General features: G+C 41.4%; 1 protein-coding gene across 3 annotated transcripts in view; it reads left to right on the top strand.

Annotated features, from left to right (window-relative positions):
• DPH1 (diphthamide biosynthesis 1) overlaps positions 1-15,604 on the top strand; it is a 193,694-nt gene that overhangs the window by 139,831 nt on the left and 38,259 nt on the right. For all 3 annotated transcript variants that reach the window (XM_030185759.1, XM_030185760.1, XM_030185761.1), the window contains 2 exons: positions 2,046-2,114; positions 12,468-12,624. In XM_030185759.1, the coding sequence (XP_030041619.1) occupies positions 2,046-2,114; positions 12,468-12,624 (226 nt within the window). The remainder of the gene's footprint in view (positions 1-2,045; positions 2,115-12,467; positions 12,625-15,604) is intronic.

Raw genomic sequence — 15,604 nt, 5'->3', positions numbered from 1 at the left:
GGGGAACCCCACTATCTACCCTTCTCCACTGAGAATACTGACCATTTAACCCTACTCTCTGTTTTCTATCTTTTAACCAGTTTTTAATCCACAACAGAACATTACCTCCTATCCCATGACTCTCCAATTTCCTCTGGAGTCTTTCATGAGGTACTTTGTCAAACACCTTTTGAAAATCCAGACACACAATATCGACCGGCTCACCTTTATCCACATGTTCGAATATAATAGATTGGTAAGGCGAGATTTCCTTTCACTAAATCCCTGTTGGCTTTGCCTAATTAATCCATGCTTTTGAATATGCTCAGTAAGTTTGTTCTTTATAATAGTCTCTACCATTTTGCCCAGCATTGACGTCAGGCTCACCGGTCTATAATTTCCCGGATCACCTCTGGAACCTTTTTTAAAAATCAACATTACATTGACCACCCTCCAATCTTCCGGAACCATGCTTGATTTTAAAGATAAATTACATATTACTAACAATAGTTCCGCAAGTTCATTTTTCAATTCTGTCAGTACTCAGGGATGAATTTCATCTGGTCCAGGAGATTTGCTACTCTTTAATTTGTCAAATTGCACCATTACATCCTCCAGGTTTATAGAGCTTTCATTCAGTTTCTCTGACTCGTCAGCTTTAAATACCATTTCTGGCACCAGTATCTCTCCCAAATCTTCCTCAGTGAAGACCGAAGCAAAGAATTCATTTAATCTCTCCGCTATGGCTTTGTCTTCCATGATTGCCTCTTTTACCCCTCGGTCATCTAGCAGTCCAACCGATTCTTTTGCCAGCTTCTTGCTTTTAATTTACCTAATAAAGTTTTTACTACGTGTTTTTGCCTCCAGTTTAATCTTTTTTTCAAAGTCTCTCTTTGCCTTCCTTATCAGTTCTTTGCATTTGACTTGCCATTCCTTATGCTGTTTCTTATTATTTTCAGTCGGTTCCTTCTTCCATTATCTGAAGGATTTTCTTTTAACTCTAATAGCTTCCTTCACTTCACTTTTTAACCATGTCGGCTGTCGTATGGTCTTCCTTCCTCCTTTTTTAATACATGGAATATATTTGGCCTGGGCTTCCAGGATGGTATTTTTGAACAGCATCCAAGCCTGATGTAAATTTTTGACCTTTGCAGCTGCTCCTCTAAGGTTTTTTTTTTTACCGTTCTCATTTTATCATAGTCTTTTTGAAAGTTAAACACTAACGTATTGGATTTCCTGTGTGTACTTACTCCAAAGCCGATATGAAATCTGATCATGTTATGATCACTGTTACCAAGCAGCCACAGCACCATTACCTCCTGCGCCAGATCATGCGCTCCACTAAGGACTAGGTCTAGAATTTTTCCTTCGCTTGTTGGATCCTGTACCAGCTGCTCCATGAAGCAGTCCTTGATTTCGTCAAGGAATTTTACCTCCCTAGCATGCCCTGACGGTACATTTACCCAGTCAATATCGGGTAATTAAAGAAATCGCCCATTATTATTGTGTTGCCCAGTTTGTTAGCCTCCCTAATTTCTGATAACATTTCTACATCTGTCTGTTCATCCTGGCCAGGTGGATGGTAGTACACTCCTATCACTGTCCTTTTCCCCTTTACACATGGAATTTCAATCCATAGGGATATGTTTATATTGCCCATGTGATGTGAATTGGTGCAATAATGAAATAACAAGGTGGAGGATGACCGCAATGTTGGCCACTCATGTGATATGAGCTCTATTCAAAAATAGCATTAAAACTTGGATATTGCAGTTTGTTTTATATTGCATGATATCAAGAATAGCCATTGATTTGGATATATCTTAGAACTATGACCAGCCCATAGTACCCAACAGCATAGGGCATGTGTTGAACTATAGAAAACCACTAGCACCCTTACAGCAGAGGGAGTGTCAACTATAACCAACCACAATGCCCTAACAGCAAAATAAGTATTAGCGCTGGCAGAGCTGTGAGAAGGGTCCCAGCATGCAGCAGTAGAGCATGAAAGAGAAGGTGCTGCTCACCTCTTAAGCATGTGATCTTTTCTTCTGTTTTCTCTGCAGATATCTAGGGGATGGCCGCTTTCACTTGGAATCAATCATGATTGCAAATCCTGGGATCCAAGCATACAGGTATTGTAAAACTTTCTCTTCAGAAATCATGGCTTGGAGGGTGATACAGGAAATTACAGACCGGTAAGCCTGACCTCGGTGCCAGGCAAAATAGTGGAAACTATTATAAAGAATAAAATTACTGAATACATAGACAAACATGGTTTAATGGGACAAAATCAGCATGGGTTCGGCCAAGGGAGGTCTTGTCTCTCCAATTTGCTTCATTTCTTTGAAGACGTGAATAAACATATAGATAAAGGTGAGCCGGTTGATGTAGTGTATCTAGAATTTCAGAAAGCTTTTAATAAAGTTGCTCATGAGAGACTCCTGAGAAAATGAAAGAGTCATGGGATAGGAGACAAGGTTCTGGTGTGGATTAGGAATTGGTTATTGGACAGAAAACAGAGGGTAGGGTTAAATGGTCATTTCTCTCAATGGAGAAGGGTGAAAAGTGGAGTGCCGCAGGGATCTGTATTGGGACCGGTGCTATTTAACATATTTATAAATGATATAGAAATCGGAATGACGAGTGAGGTGATTAAATTTACAGATGATACAAAACTATTCAAGGTTGTTAAAACACGAGCAGACTGTGAAATATTGCAGGAAGACCATAGGAAATTGAAAGACTGGGCATCCAAATGGCAGATGAAATTTAATGTGGATAAATGCAAGGTGATGCACATTGGAAAGAATAATCTGAATCATAGTTACCTGATGCTAGGGTCCACCTTGGAGTTCAAGCAAAAGATTTAGGTGGTGGTGTAGAGAATACGCTGAAATCTTCTACTCAGTGTGCGGTTGTGGCCAAAAAAGCAAACTGGATGTTAGGAATTATTAGGAAAGGGATGGTGAATAAGACTGAAAATACTATAATGCCTTTGTATCGCTCCATCGTGCTTCTGCACCTTGAGTATTGTGTTCAGTTCTGCTCACCATATCTGAAAGAAATAGCGGAATTAGAAAAGGTTCAAAGAAGAGCAGCCAAAATGATAAAAGGGATGGAACTCCTCTCGTATGAGGAAAGGCTAAAGAGGTTAGGTCTTTTCAACTTGGAAAAGAGACGGATGAGGGGAGATATGATTGAGGTCTAAAACATCCTAAGTGGTGTAGAACAAGTAGAAGTAAATCGAATTTTTACTTGAGCCAAAAGTACAAAGACTAGGGAACACTTGAAGTTACATGGAAATACTTTTAAATCAAATAGGAGGAAATATTTTTTCACTCAATGAATAGTTAAGCTCTGGAACTCTTTGCTGGAGGATATGGTAACAGCGGTTAGTGTATCTGGGTTTTAAAATGGTTTGAACAAATTCCTGGAGGAAATGTCCATAGTCTGCTATTGAGACAGACTTGGGAAAGCAACTGCGTGCTCCAGGTTTACCTGAATCTGTGTTAGGAGAGACTAAGAACCAAACTGACATTGAAATTGAGGTATCATATCTGTTCAGCCTTGCTGAAGAAAGCTCTCTCAAAGCATAGAAGAGAGACAGTGTTGGCACTGTAGTATGTGGAAAGCTTGCACTGTTCCTGCCTGTGCTGTTTATTACCTGTGGGACTGCTGTCTATGCTGTATCTGGTGTGTAATGAGATATGTATAGATAGATACAGATCTATGTAGATATATAGAGAGAGATTTGTGCGTGTGGGAAGCTTTCACGTCTGCTGCTTGTGGTGGTCCTCCCGAGTGGAAGGTTAAACTGCTGCTGCCTGTTCTGAACTGAGACCGTGTGTGTATGTTGAGGTGCAAAGTTTGCACTCTTCCTTGCTGTCTGTCTTCTATGATGGGGCAGCATGCATATTTGGACTTCAATAAGCTGTTGGCCATTGTATGTGATTACTGTCAAGAAGTGGGGTCTGGGTGCCTCTGGAGTTGTTTTATGTTTAAATTTTCTTTATTGAAACCCAGTAACAAATGATTCTCCATATCTCATTTGCCTGTACATCGATAGGAACCCACTTTTATTCAGTACATTTTTTTAGGAACCCCCCCCCCCCTTCAGTGCCCACTTCAACTTATAATACCAAATTATTCAATAATGTACTTCTTACCCTCATTGCTAACGACCCCATGAAAGGCTCCCATCCATTCAAAAATTCCTGCTTAGTTGCTTTCCCTGAACTCTCCAGACATCTGCTCCATGTGAAGCAGATAATGTATCTGGTTCCTTCACAACATCAAATGTGGCGGATTCTCGGTAATCCATTGAATCAAGACATATTTTTGCAATCAAACAAGATTTTTGTGCCTTCAAGATATGTGCACCCAAACCCAAAGCAAGCTCCTCTCCCATAACCAAGAGAGATACTCTAGGACATGTATTTATTTATTTATTGGGATTTATTGACTGCCTTTATGAAGAGATTCACCCAAGGCAGTGTAGAGCAGGTACAGTTTAACATAAAACTTACAATTTTGTTAACGGCATAACAGTAAAATAACCAATAATAAACTACAATCAATGAGGTAAACCTGAAAAAAGTAAATTGAAACATAATAATAGAACTACCGTGAAACAGTATGTAAAATATACACATTTAACATTTTATCCATCCTTATCCTACCAAATGGTCCCATAAGTAAATCCCCACATTTTTCTATCATAGGTCAATCTCACACACAAAAGTCCCTTCCATGTTCCCACCTTTTTTTTTTTTTTTACAACAACCCGCTGTTGACACCCCTATTTTATATTCCCATTCATATGCATGCAATTAAAATGGACTTCTTCCAGCAGTGCACTCTCCACATTTAGAGTTGTTTTAAATGGTTGTTTCTGTCATTCTATCTACACAGTTGTAACTTTCTGCCTTTGTGCAATTTCAAATGGTATTTTCAAACTTATGTGTATTTGTGTATGGTGTTTTTTGTTTTGTTTGTTTTTTTAATTTTAAGGATGCACCTCTTTTTCGGCTTGTGACTGGCTCTGATATTATTGAAAGGTGGTATATCTAGAAGTTTAAGCTACTGCTATACCTGTATGAGATAGGAATGGGAGTGTATGTTGGGGAGTGTGGTATGAAGCACGTTTGTGTTGTCCCAAATCTTTGGTAGGACAGAGTGTATGTTTGTGAGGGAAGTTTGAGCTCCTGTTGCCCATTCTGCTTGTCTTCTATGCTAAGGCAGTGTGAATGTGTTTAGAGGAGGGACATTTGTACTCCTGCTGTCTCTGTTTTGTGGACAATTCAAAGACTTAACCATTTGCCTTACTGGCAGCCTGAGAAATCATTTGCACTGTTAAGAATTTTCAATGAAATGTTTCAGGGAGGAGATGTTACTCCATACTATGGTACTTGTAGCAGGATGTATAAATTATATCTGAGTGAGGAAACCTGCTTCCTGTTACCAACATGTGAGATCTTAATGCCATGTGCTTCTAGTCTTAAATTTCTTCTGTGTGTTTCTGCCTGTTCCTCCACCAGCCTGAGTCTGTTACCAACCACTCTTCTTTCCCAGACAGCCTCATTATAAGTTCATCTGCTGTTTCCTCACCCTTCTTCCTCATATGCCCCTTGCCCCCTTTCTGTGAGGAAGGAGATACTGGAGGAGAAAGCAAAGCTGAATATAGGTTGCGCCAGGGGGACCTGGGAAAAACAGGGGATGTATGTGATACAGAAGGAGTGCGGCTGATGAGAGATGTGGAAGCCATTTACTGGAACAGAAAAGAAACATTTTGACAAGTGCCATCCTGTGAAAGAGCTTCTAGTGCCTGCTGTTAAACGCTCTGAAGGCAGAAGCAATAAACTATAATGAGGAAGAAGCTGTGAGCACAGATGAAGTCTGGAGAAGAGCGGGCCAAGCACTATCCTAATACCAGGACATGCTACAGCAGCTCATCTCTTACTGTAGTGGGGAGAAAGGCAGTTTTATAGCTCTGCAAGGGATGCCAAAACCCAACTGCAATGTGATTAAAATTCTCTTTTGATCATATCAAACCACAAATCAAAGATTTCTTCATAAATAATATGCAGAATCCCAAGAATGGTACATTTTAGAAAAAACAACTTAGATGTTGTAAAAAGCCTGAGAAATTGTATTCCCAGGGCTCCTAATCCATCTCTAGAGGACTAGCACACAGTCCTGCCTACATCATTACATTACCTATGTTACCTATTGTGCCATAACTCACTGTGGTCGGTCAGAAAGTGTCATATAGAGGGAAGAGAGAGACCAGAGAATGCGAGACAGGGTTTGGCACACCTTGAATCTAGAATATTCGCCTTTAATATTTTTCATAATGCATTGGCAGGCTGATGCAGAAAGCTTGCACTAGTCATGCACTGATGGCTTTGCGCATGGCTTCTTAACACAAACATAATAGCCGATTTTGCTTGCCAATACAGTAATCAAATTATATGCAAATAGGACTGTGCAATACCTATGCACTAATCAGGGAGAACACACCAGACACATGAGCACAAGGTTGTACACTAAGGGCAGCATGTATCAGGTCATATTTGTGCATGTGCTGGAATGCTGCTATGTGCATAAAAATGTTTGCCATGCCAATATTTATGTACAGATTAGCATTCCAGCAAATGTGCAGATGTATTCCAGTACAATTGTTTTCTGCTCAGACCTGTCCATAGCACAGAACCATCACTTCCCCAGTTCTAGGTTGTCGTGTGGATTAGGAATTGGTTATTGGACAGAAAATAGAGGGTAGAGTTAAATGGTCATTTCTCTCAATGGAGGAGGGTGAACAGTGGAGTGCCGCAGGGATCTGTACTGGGACCGGTTCTATTTAACATATTTATAAATGATATGGAAATCGGAACGACGAGTGAGGTGATCAAATTTGCAGATGATACAAAACTATTCAAGGTTGTTAAAACACGAGCAGGCTGCAAAATATTGTAGGAAGACTTTAGAAAATTGAAGATGGCATCCAAATGACAGATGAAATTGAATGTGGATAAATTCAAGGTGATGCACATTAGAAAGAATAATCTGAATAATTTTCTTTATTTATTTATTGCATTTGTATCCCACATTTTCCTACCTATTTGCAGGCTCATAGTTGCCTGATGCTAGGGTCCACCTTGGAGTTCAACACTCAAGCAAAAGATCTACGTGTCGTTGTAGAGAATACGCTGAAATCTTCTGCTCAGTGTGCGGTGGTGGCCAAAAAAGCAAACTGGATGCTAGGAATTATTGGAAAGGGATGGTGAATAAGACTGAAAATGCTATAATGCTTTTGTATCGCTCCACGGTGTGTCTGCACCTCGAGTATTGTTTTCAGTTCTGGTCGCCGTATCTCAAAGATATAGCGGAATCAGAAAAGGTTCAAAAAAGAGCAACCAAAATGATAAAAGGGATGGAACTCCTCTCGCATGAGGAAAGGCTAAAGAGGTTAGGGCTCTTTAGCTTGGAAAAGAGACGGATAAGGGGAGATATGATTGAGGTCTACAAAATCCTGAGTGGTGTACAACGAGTAGAAGTAAATCGATTTTTTTTTAACTCGTTCCAAAAATACAAAGACTAGGGAACACTCGAGGAAGTTACATGGAAATTCTTTTAAAACAAATAGGAGGAAATATGTTTTCACTCAACGAATAGTTAAGCTTTGGAACTCTTTACCCAGAGGATGTGGTAACAGTGGTTAGTGTATGTGGGTTTAAAAAAGGTTTGGACAAATTCCTGGAGGAAAAGTCCATAGTCTGCTATTGAGAGAGACATGGGAAGCAACTGCTTGCCCTGGGATTTTTAGTATGGAGTGTTGCCTTGATTTGGGTTTCTGTCTGGTACTTGTGACCTGGCTTGGCCACTGCTTGAAAAACATGATACTGGTCTAGATGAACCATTGGTCTGACCCAGAGTATGGCTACTCTTATGTTCTTTTTTTTGCTGGGTTTTTTTTTCACCCATGCTCTTTATGGAGACCATGAATAAAGTTGGTGGGCCCTATGTGCTTGCAAGAAAAAGAAAAACAATAAATCTTCACAGTGGTTACAGCAGAAGAGTGCGCTAACCCTCCTAGGCCTCCTCAGATTTGGCATTAAAGCCCTCGTGTTGTGGTCAGCCTTAGTCTTTCTAATTAGCCTTATTTCCATGATTTTAAAATATGCGTTGCGCTAATCTCTAAGGCAAGACAAACCCCTTTCTGCATTATTCGTCACAAAATTATGCACTAAAGTTGTGTCAACCGTGTGCAAAACCTGAGTGCACTTTATTGCATTAGCCCCCTTAGAATAGACTATATCTCAAATGGTAACTTATTTCACTGCATCCCTCTTCTCGGTAAGTTCATTACTGTGTAGCTCTCAATCTAAGCCACCAAGTCCAAAGAGTGCCTGACTAACATAAGAAGGACAAATGCATAAGGAGAATGAGGTGCAAAAGTTACAGGAGATTTCTTTTATGTTCTGTCACATGCCACAACTGTGGAGAAGGGAAATTTTAACACCTGTTAGCAATGGAAAGTTTGTGTAGCATTGAAGTTTCTGTGACAATTTTGGATAAAAGAAATGAGAAGACCTCTTGAGATGGTGTGGTTGATGCATTGCCTCCCTGTATGCATCAGCCCTCTGAATGTAATCAATCACCACAGTTCTTCATTTTCATCTGCCTGTATCAAATTCTTTCCAGTTTTGAACATTATTTACTTAAGTTCCTTTTCAAACTGTGCTTTTAATGCAGTTTTTGACCACCTCTGTCACATTTCTCTTCATTAACTTCTCCCATAGCATCATCTTTATGGTGAACTTATCAGTGCGGGCTACCGTTATATTACCCCAGTTATTAGTAAGTAGGTCTCAATGCATAAAATGAGATGTGTGTTAAAATGGCATTGTTTAGTAGTAAAATAAAATGCCCTAATGGTGGCTCATATTGATAACTTCACCACTTCGGGAGTCCATGTTCAGGCATACAAACAATATAACTCTATTTCAGCTGTGCCAACTCTTCTTGATGCTCAAAATTTGGAATGTGATCTTAGTTTAGTTTTATTTAAAATTTGATATACCAGCTCGTGACAGTTATGTCAAAGCAGTTAGCAATATATAAAATACACATAAAACAAACTTAAATTAATGACCCACAAGATGAGGAAGGTGCACCACAGAACACACCTAATGAGTGCAGTATAATATAACTATAACAAAAGGATCAAGCTGCCACAGATGTCCTGTTGCAGGCATATAAGCTTTTTCTAGTGTGTCACGTATATAGGGTTATTTGTTTTTATGGCATACAGAAATGCATTTAGCACCACATACATTTTAGTTGCTATAGTGGTGCTGGGCTCTTACTAAAGCCATTTTGACAATCTTCCAAACACTTCTGAAACTGATTGAATACAGTATGCAGCCTCTTCATCAGGGATGTAATTAAAAGCTGACACTTCTTATCATCCTGCCAGACCAGTCCAGAAATAGGTTGCCACCCTGTCAGCAGATAGAGACAGAGGACCACAACTTTATAGTAACAATATCGCTGTGTAAACGAGTGGTGTAGACAAGGCATTGTCACAGTTCTCTGTCTCTAGCATATAGTGGACAAGTACTGGACTAGTGTAGCAAAGTGGAAGTCACCGAAGGTCTTAGAGCTTTCTGTGCAGGAATGAGAATGATCCCTCCTGCTTTATTTTGAGATCCTGCCAGGTACTTGTGACCTGGGTTGGCCACTGTTGGAAACATATTGGACTTGATGGATCCTTTGTTATGACCCAATATAGCAATACTTATGTACTCTGCTCTGAATTCCCATTCTCTCCAGTAGTGCTATGGCAACGGCATATGTGAACTGACAGAGATATGTGGAGTGCAGCAGTGATGTGAGAGGTGGTTCTGTTGATCATTTTGGATGGAACACAACCTCCTTTTGGTGGCACATATAACAGAGGTGGAAATTCTGTAGACCAGCTTACTCAGCAGGCATGTACTGGATCCCATGGGATGTAAGCTTCACCTTGAAGCCATCCAATTCATTGTAGACTTGTGGGACAGTCTCCACATGGATGTAATGGTGACTTGGGGAATGCCAAGACCAACACATTTTTCAGCTGCCAGAAAAAATGGAAGTTCAACAAGGAGAGCAGACATCCTGACCATGTTATGCTTTTGCAGAAGGGGTTTGACAAAGCATTGACCCTGAATTCATTAACGATTCAGGTGGAAATCACAGTCTGCTTTAGGGAGCTGCCCATTTAGATGGAGTCTCTTTACTCTTCATTGAAAATGAGCCACAACCTCCTTTTTCAGCCTCTGGTTCCCCTGTGGTATCTGACTCTTTTTCTTCACATCCTGGTAGGGGCTCATTTTGAACATCTCAGGTGAGTTTTGGTGAAAGGTGATCATTGTAGTTGATTCCCTAAACAATAAGGCCTGCAATTCTGAGGTGCACATTGCTGAACAAATTCAAAAAAAATTTTTTCACAACATGGGGTCTCCTTTTGTCCGGTGCCTCTCTTCCTGCCTAAGGTACTCACCTTTCTGTCAATCAGTTTCTCTTCTGTCATTCCAGGAAGAACACTATTCTGGTGGGGGCACTTCCCGAAGATTTGTTAGGTACTTGTCCACTATCTTAAGATGAAAAGTCATTTCAGGAAGATAGATTGACTGTTTATGCTTTTCAGTTGGCTGCATAAAGTGGAGGCTGCTTCAAAGGCTTCCATTTCGAGATGTATCAGAGAGGCTCTTCATCAGCATATTTGCTGAGAGCTCATTCACTAAGGGCACAATTTGTTTATCAGTTGTTACAGGCTGGCAGTGTAAGTACAAAGAGATACAATTGGTTCAGTGAAATATTGGGAGCTTGGGCATGTCCCACACTTCTGAGTTGGTCCAGCCGGATAAAATAGGAAAAATTTAATAATGCCTCTTTAATTTCCTTAACATGAGTCCCAGGACCCATCCAGGAATTCATTGCTAGTTCTAATGGAGGATGGGGGGTAGTGGGAGATAGGTAATGGTCAGTCCATTTAAGGAAGCTTAGTGCCCAGTGTTTCTGGGCAGTATGAATAACGCATCTTTACAAGGTTGATCACAAGTAGTGTCATTCATATACCACAGGAGTCACAATAGCTGGGCAACAGGACAGGCTGAGTGGTCATTTACTATATTACTGTGCCACATGAAAAATGGTGCTGCAGAACCTGCCACAGAAAACTGGGAGTTTGATTATAGAAGTCTCTGACAAGACATGAGGACAAATTGGTGCTTATTAGAAAGTGATTTTCATATTGGCCATGTTGTTTCTGAACCCTCAGCCTTCCCTTCTTGACCTAACTCTGCTCATTTTTTTTTTTGTTACATTTGTACCCCGCGCTTTCTCACTCATGGCAGGCTCAATGCGGCTTACATATTATATACAGGTACTTATTTGTACCTGGGGCAATGGAGGGTTAAGCAACTTGGCCAGAGTCACAAGGAGCTGCAGTGGGAATTGAACCCAGTTCCCCAGGACCAAAGTCCACCACCCTAGGCCACTCATACTTTTACCACACTTACCCCCGGATTCTATATATGGAGACTAAAGTTGTGTTCACAAATCAGCGCCCTTAGCCGATTTGCATACTGGCTAACAACCAATTATTGGCATTAATTGAGAGTTGTGCGCACATAATATTCTATAAAGCTGTATGCGGAACTCCTGTAGCATGTAATTTCAAGGGGGTGTGGACAGGAGCGTTTCGGGGGGGGGGGGGGTTCCAGTTTCCCAGAATTTATGCGCCTTGATTCATAACAGATGGCAGTTGTGTAATTGCCAGCGCCTCAAGTTAGGCATCATTTATGTTCTTAGCACGTGGATCCTTTATAGAATAGCGCTCAGCAATTACATTTTTCAGCGCCAGTTTTTCGGCCCCATTTATAGAATCTAGTCCTTAGTGGGTAATTTTATAACCAACATTGGCACACAGAACTGAGTTTTGTGTGATCAACTGGGCAGTTACAAAATTGCCCTTGGGAACACATAGCACATAATGCTTGTATTTTATATGCACCAGTTTCTGTCAGCACATTCACAAGGATGATACTTCTGCAGGAAGGCTGTTCCCATAAAGACAGGAATATATGTTGCCATTTTAAAATGAGTATAATAGAGGAGCCAGTATGCCTTTTTGCCTAGGCACCCTGTTAACTAAATTAGCCTCCGTTTATAACAGGCTACCTAACTTGTACAGCATGTGTGCGTATCAGTTACACTAATTTTCAAAGGGAAAGTATGTAGGTTCTTTCCCTTTGAAAATGGGAGTAATATGTGTCTGGTAAGTTAGGCGGTCTTGTATAGTTACTGTTTAATGTTACACTGTTTGTTTACTCAGAGAAACATATACATTTTTCAGCAACTGTATTTATTATAATAAAGATAGACAACATAAAGATGGAAAGAGCCTGGTGAGGCTGAAGGCTTCTTGCTCATTTCAGGTATGACCCATATAGCAAAACTCTCTCCAAGGAGGCTTACAACCATGAGGCCATGAACCAAACAAGGAGAGCCGCCATCAGTACAGCAGCAAGTGCCCAGACCTGGGGACTCATCTTGGGCACCCTGGGGCGGCAAGGATCACCTAAAATTCTGGAGGTAGGCCTCAACACTTTCAACTGGCCAATTACAAAATAGTATAGGATATCTGCAACTTTATTTTCCTTTTGGTTCTCACAGCTTAAAAGGAACTGATTCCCATTGACAGTGTTGTACAGTCTGCACCTTGAGTGTGTAGTGGAGAAACGTGGGGGCTGCTACCTTAAGTGATAGCACCCTGTAGTCTGTGTTGTAAGAAAGCAATGATTGGACATTCAGATAAGATCAAATGAGTTAAGTATAGTCCCTTCTTGGCCTTAAGTGAGATTGAGTACAATATAAGAACACAAAAATGGACAGAGATTTTGACCACTGGTCACTAATTTGAGTTATTAGTACATCAACAGAGCTTATCCAGAGATCTACATGCTCCTAGTGGGTGTAGCAACCAGACCCAGGCTATATAAAGGGGAGTTAATATCCTGCCAGCCCACATTATTTGGGGGGGGGGGGTGAAACAATTTGAACACTGGCTAAATCTGGAGGATTAAATCTCCCATTTAAATACAAAAATGCTGGAGAGATATTAATCTCCGGTACTGGCAGTTCTGAGCAGGGCCGTGCCTAGGGTCTCTGGCGCCCCCCTGCAGACTATCAGTTGGCACCCCCCCCCCGGTGAAAATGATCGCTCACCACTTGCCACACTGACAGGAATTGTCAGCAATATTCTTAGAAACAAATTGCTATACATTGCAAAATAAGATAGCAGATGTAAATTCTCAAAGTGGACATATTCCAAACGCTAAAATGAAAATAAAATGATTTTTTTCTACCTTTGTTGTCTGGTGACTTTCTTTTTCCGATCATGCTGGCCCAGTATCTGAGTCTGCTGCTATCTGTCCTCTTAACTCCATTTCCAGGGCTAATTTATTTCTTTACTTTCCTCCTTTCTTCTTCATTTCTTGCTCTATATCCATTTCCAGCGATTTCTTCTCTCTCCCTGGGTCCTGCCCTCCCATCCATGTCCATTCTTGTCCCTCTCTGCCCTTCCCTCCTCCATCCATAGCTAGCAATCCTCCTCTCTCCCCTCCCCTCCATTTCCAGCAATTTGTCCTCTCCCTGGGCCCCCATGTCCATCCTTGTCCCTCTCTGCCCTTCCCTCCTCCATCCATAGCCAGCAATCCTCCTCTCTCCCCTCCCCTCCATTTCCAGCAAATTGTCCTCTCCCTGGGCCCCCATGTCCATCCTTGTCCCTCTCTGCCCTTCCCTGCTGCATCCATAGCTAGCAATCCTCCTCTCTCCCCTCCACTTCCAGCAATTTGTCCTCTCCCTGGGCCCTGCTGCTGCCCTCCCATCCATGCCTGCCATAGGCGGTCGGTGGCCCAACTGTTTGGGGAGGCTAAAGGGGGCGGGGTTAGGGGTGGGCCAGGGGCGGAGCTTACCTCCACAAGTGTTTGACAACACACAGAAAAAAAATAAGTAAAAATAAAAGTCACAGTTAATACCTTTTATTAAATTTAGATATTAGATATGTATCATATGTCAAAGAATAAAGTGGTTGCTCAAAGCATATACTAAACACAATCGCTCAACTGCAAAACACTAGGCACAACTTTGTGCAAAAACACACTCAGAACCTTACTGTACCATAAATATTACACTGGGCAGAACCTAATACACCAATATACCACCCATACGGAAAATGCAGACCGTCAACAATATGAAACAAGGGATCATAATATCATGATACGTGTAGAGCCAAAAAACACCCTTTTAGGGTGGCTAGTGTTCACAATGAGCTCCTTTTATTAACGACCATATGTAGATCCTTCAAGAGGTAGTGTGTCATGATTTACGCTGTACACCCTTTCTGGTGTTTTGGTGCCAACTTAGTAAGGCCAACACACAATCTCTCCACTGCAAAACACTATATACAAACTTGTGCAAAACACACTCATAGCCTTACCAAACCATAACAGCACTAATTCCAAGGACAGGACGAGCTACAACCTTTATGTGTGGAAAGGCAGCACTATAATTACACCGGGCTCTAAAACACCAGTACACAACCTAGTGAAACCAAAATAAAACAAAAAGGGCTGCAAATACTTCACGCTAGCAGAATACTGCATCTTGATCACACATGAAAAACACATGGCTTAACAGATATGAAGGCAAAATACAAGAAGTCAGACTCAGCATGCAGCAATACTAGAAACATTGAAACTTACATGCAAAATATCACAGATGTACATTTCCAAAAGCTGACATATTCCAATTAATACATTTTGAATAAAAAATGTTTTCTACCTTTGCTGTCAGAGCATTTAGTTTTTCTATTAGCTTTGGTCCCAGTGTCTTCTTTCCATTTGATATTTTTTTCTCTCATCATGTCCACCATCTTTCTGTGTCCTTATGCGTCCTGTCTACCACCCTATCCTTTCTCCAGTTTCAACATCTGCCCTCAAAGTGTTCCAATCCAGCCTTTAAATTCAGCAATTTCCCCTCCATCCATATAAAGCATTTCTCCTCACTCCCCTCCATCCATGTGCATCTACAACCTTTGTCTTCTCTTCCCTCCATCCATGTCCAGCATTTCTCCTCTCTCCCTTCCACTCCATCCGTGTGCATCTCCTTCCTTTATCTTTCCTTCCCCCCATCCTTGTCCAACATTTCTCCTCTCTTCCCTGCCCTCCACTCCATCCATGTCCAGCATTTCTCCTCTCTTCCCTCCCCTCCATCCATGTGCATCTCCTTCCTGACGTCCCTCCCCTCCATCCATCCATGTCCAACAACTCTCCATTCTCCCCTTCCCTCTCCTCCATCCATCCACCCATATCCTGCAAATTTCCTCTCTCCCCTGTCCCCATTCATCCATCCATGTCCAGAATTCTCCTCTCTCCCTTGCCCTCCCCTCCATCCATCCATCCATGTCCAGGAACTCTCCGTTCTCCCCTGCCCTCTCCTCCATCCATCTCCAGAAAATTTCCTCTCTCCCCTGTCCCCATTCATCCAGCCATAGTAACATAGTAGATGACGG

The sequence above is a fragment of the Microcaecilia unicolor genome, chromosome 13 (assembly GCF_901765095.1).
Source record: "Microcaecilia unicolor chromosome 13, aMicUni1.1, whole genome shotgun sequence".
Taxonomy (NCBI): domain Eukaryota; kingdom Metazoa; phylum Chordata; class Amphibia; order Gymnophiona; family Siphonopidae; genus Microcaecilia; species Microcaecilia unicolor.
Note: the sequence above shows the minus strand (reverse complement) of the source record. Positions and strands in the feature narration are given on the sequence as shown.